Source organism: Rutidosis leptorrhynchoides, chromosome 3 (genome assembly GCF_046630445.1).
Source record: "Rutidosis leptorrhynchoides isolate AG116_Rl617_1_P2 chromosome 3, CSIRO_AGI_Rlap_v1, whole genome shotgun sequence".
In the NCBI taxonomy this organism is placed as follows: Eukaryota; Viridiplantae; Streptophyta; class Magnoliopsida; order Asterales; family Asteraceae; genus Rutidosis; species Rutidosis leptorrhynchoides.
The window spans coordinates 533,292,057-533,296,694 of NC_092335.1; the positions used below are offsets into that span (position 1 = coordinate 533,292,057).

General features: G+C 31.9%; 1 protein-coding gene across 1 annotated transcript; it reads right to left on the reverse strand.

Moving 5' to 3' along the window:
• Positions 1-556: 556 nt before the first annotated feature.
• On the reverse strand, positions 557-2,971 carry LOC139898398 (uncharacterized protein At2g34160-like). The gene is made up of 5 exons (XM_071881125.1): positions 2,780-2,971; positions 2,494-2,542; positions 1,308-1,370; positions 1,140-1,204; positions 557-788 (listed from the first exon to the last, which is right to left on the reverse strand). Exons 1-5 carry the CDS (start codon positions 2,897-2,899, stop codon positions 699-701), a joined length of 387 nt encoding a protein of 128 aa, XP_071737226.1. The 5' UTR covers positions 2,900-2,971; the 3' UTR covers positions 557-698.
• Between the last annotated feature and the right edge of the window lie 1,667 nt (positions 2,972-4,638).

The following is a 4,638-nucleotide window of genomic DNA, read 5'->3' on the forward strand; positions in this document are numbered from 1 at the left end:
TAGTTGGTAACTCAAGAAGTTATGATGATTTCTTTGATATTTGAACGTACTTTCACCTATTTCTGAAAGCATTTTCTGTTACTAGATTCTAACTTTATAACACAGTTATGACTGCAAATAATACAGTAAACCATTTATTCGACACATTGGCATACCTCCTTTAATCATTTATCACGTACTGAAAACATTAATGGAAGATTCCATTGTTCGTTTTGTTTGTTTCCAACTATCAGACCATTTCACCTACTTGACGTGTTCCAATTGTTAGCAACTTTGACCCACGCGCCCTATTTAAGGCAAAAACCTGACTCATTTTCAAGTAAATGTGCTCAACCTTCCATTTCCAGTAGGACCTGGTTGGGCTGAAATTTCGGACTCTTTATTTAAACGCGACTCCATTAGCATCATTCATAGTCAAAGATGCATAAAGCAGTAAAAGCAGGTTCAAAGCATATGGATCAGTAAACTTTTATGAATACAGAACACCATAAGCCTAAAAGAAAGGGAACAAAAAAAAAAAAAAAAAACAAAAAATTGTTGCAGACATAACTGGATCGGCACAGAGCTATGCTAATAATATCTCTAACTAAAGATTTCATTTAAACGATTCCAAGTTCAATATTCAACGAACAGAAGATGAAAATGAACAAATACTGTTTCAGAAACTTAAAAAGCATATCAAAAGTACCCTCTTAATTCTAATCTTCACCGTTTGCAAGCTCCCTTTCCTCCTCAGCAGCGGCCATCAGTTCATCAAATTTATCCGTCTTCCCGAGCAAGATCTCAATCTAAAAAGAGCAAACACAAAGATATCATCATCATTATATGCTACATGCTTAACAGATACGTCCATATAAAGACAATCGGTAATGTCAATTTATTCACATATATGTATTGAGGTGCAAGGACTGGTTGGTATGATTTATAGCCAGGCTTACTAGCAGACACCCTTCAACATCGTTTGAGCTTGCGTAGACAAATTACCAACACATTTATTACAATCGAAGCAAACAGTTTAAAAAAATAAAATAATATTCTTAATAGAACACTTTGGGAGGTTACATGCATAAATAATTGATTTTAACCCTTCTATGAAACACATTGTATATGAACCATACAACATTTGTATATTAATTTACCTTGGCTTTCTGGATAGGACGTCCTCTGGATTCATCTTTCATGTCAACAGTTGATGTCATGATCTCTGCAATGTTTTTTTGATCATCACTATTATTACACATGAATCCATGTAACGAATACAACATTAAAACGGACACTCCACAAGTAAGAGGCACACAAATACTTACTCTTTTCAATGGCAAATCCACTGTTCTTCAAAATTTCTGCAATTGTGACAACTGTGGCAATAGCTGCACAGAATAACAAAATAATAAATCATATAATACATGGGATGTTACATACATACATGTACACCTGCATGGTGATTAACAAAATTACTATCAGAGGCATAAGATTCTATCTTTTTTAGTCTCAAAATAGTAAGGTGATTTCCTATTTACGCCGAACTGATGGTTTGGCTTAAGCCAAACATTTGGCCAAGATAGGGAGTATCAAGCTAAAATCATACGTGAAAAATAAAACGTGAAAACAATGGCGTAAGTTTGGCGTACAGAATAGGACCTTCTTGCATTTTTATTTTGTAATGTGTGTTTGCTAACTTGTACTTATTATAATTGTGGGTATTATTTAGTGAAAGGATAGGGAGTGCTTAGTGAAAGGTTAGTGAAAGGAGATGATGTTGATGTGGCGGTGATGTAAGATAAAAAGTGGTCTAATGTTGCACTTATATATTCTAATATTGCTGTTGTAACAACCTTCAAAAATTCATACACACATTATGAAATGCGTACCATCGCTTTCACATTTTACTCATAACCTCACAATTACTTAGATACAGCATATCGGGCTGACCAGCTAACTTCAAGGTTTGGTGCATATATAATGCGGAGTAACATACAAAAGATAGATAAGACAACCTAACATTGGCAAAACATTCCCAAGTCCGTTTATGCATATTTTGGCCTAATAATCTAAACATGTTTTTACTTGGACTCAGCATCAGAAGTCATGAATAAATTATACACGAATGTGATTTATTAGTCGATTAAGAGAAAAATAAACTTCCTCCCCATTCATTTTATATCCAAAAAAAGTTTATAGTAAGCATTAAACAGGGAATACTAGCCTACACTCTTTTACCACTATACTATGTGCAGTTAGTCAATCAATCCTCTTTTTAGATCAAACATACATGAATCACCTTTCAAAAAGGTGAAGAAACAATAACTCTTCAAACAATAAAGAGTAAACAAAGCCAGGGTACATATATCCCCAAACGACCGTTTTGATTATCTTATTACGAATACAAAACAGAACTTTTGATTATCACAATCCAAGTATACCATAAATGTACAGAAACTAATACAAATATTATTTAACTACTGTAATTTAAATTAATGTAACGAATATTACCCATTCCTAGGGCAGAAAGCTCCACTTCATTATGCTGTTGCATATACCTCTGCAATCAATCAATTAATTAAACATCATCAACCTCTATACACGAATTTTGTAATATCTTGCATAATAATAAATACATCATATACATCTATGTATCTGTGCGTAGATGAGTAAATATATGCATTTAATTTTAAACATTTGATTATCATAACAGAAATTTGGATATATCGTGAACAAGTATACGTGTGTGTATATGTATATGTATGTATATATCTATACATTAGGGTTAGGGTTATACCTTGGCGAGATTAACGTAGAAGAAAAGGGGCTTTTTAGTATTGGAAACTTGAATTCGATTCCTCTTTTGTGAATCGTTCGTAATGTTAATGTTTTGAACTGCTTCTGTGATTCCTTCCATTTTTTGTTTTGATTGATTGAGGAACGAATGCGTAACCGTATGTCCTTATAACCCTAGAAAAACACAAAAGAGTAATTTGATAGAGGTAGAAACAGAAATTATAGGGTTTCTCCCTCTATTTTGGGCGGTAGGGGGTTGTAAGGTGAATCTACAGTTATACCCTTTCATGATACGTAGTACATTTTTAATTTTATATTAGTTAAAAGACCCGCGGTTTCGCGGGATTTTTGAAGGGTCTAATCATTTAAACTATAAAATTAAATAGATAAATTAAAAAACTATTATTATGTCTAGATAAACATTAAACCAAATGTTCTTTAGGGGCTTAAAATTTTTAAAGTTTCAATATGTACTAACGAACTATTATTAAGTGTATGATGAACATTAAATCAAATGTTTTATAGTGAATTCAGATTTTTAAAGTTTTAAAATGTACTAACGAATAAATAAAAAAATAAAATTTTTATTCAAATCAAATAAATCATCTCCGATATCGTGATGTAGTTTTAGGCGATTGAATTAAGAATTGTGGATTGTTATCTCAGATTTTCGTTGTATTTTTCCACATATTCGACAATGTAGTTATTCTTGTTAGATGATCGTGAATTGTAAATAATGTCATAACTCTTTGTCTTATTGTTAGTACTTTGTGCATCTCTGAGAAAGTCTTCTGTCATAATTCGTCAGCCTGTAATGAGCGTACAAACATATAAAATTAGGATGATTTAAAACATATAAATGTTTTAAAAAACTTAAAAATGGACGGATTATGTTGGCAAGATTTACGGAATAATAATTGTGAGGATGCAGTATTAATAATGACTCTCAAATCAGTTTGAAGGGGAGAGTTTTTGATCAAATACTCATACACTCACTCACATATTTATTTTACTCGGTACTATATTCCACTTCTATTTTATTTTTCAAGTAGTAGTTATATGTTTGTACTGTAATCTATTAGTTACCTGAAAAGAATGCTAACACAGATGACAAAATGGACGGGTTTAGTAAATATGTTATATTATGATGATTTAAAACATTCTATCTTTAACATGTTTATAACTAATTCATATGACAAATAAGACTAATAGTTTTTTATTATCATTCCAATGATAATTTACGAATTTCATGATAAGGCATTAAAAAATACACTTTCTACAACTTATGATAAGTTGACATATTTTTCCGCTCTCTTATACGAATATATACATGTTCAAGGGGTAATTCGCTTGAATGCTTTCTTTGATTTAATTTTCAGATTCTTTTTCACCTTAAAATGTAATGGAGATTTGCTGGCTTCTTGACATGATGTCCCTGATCTTGCAAATACACATACACAATGATGAGCATACATCAACGCAAATCCCTAAACCTAAACTCTAAACCCTAAACCCTAAATCTGAACCTTAAACCCTAAACCCTAAACAATAAACAATAAACCATAAACCCTAAAACCTAAACCCTATAACCTAAACCCTAAACCATAAATTCTAAAAGTTACACCCCAAACCCTAACATGTAAACCATAAACACTAAACCGTAAACCCTATACACTAAACTTTAAACCCTTAACCCCAAACCACCAACCTTTTACCATACCCACTAAACCCTCAACTATATACCCTATACACTAAACCGTAAACCCTAAACCCTAAATCATATACACTAAACCCTAAACCTTATATCTATACTCTAAACCATAATTGTAAAAACTAAACCCTATACCCTAAACCATAAAT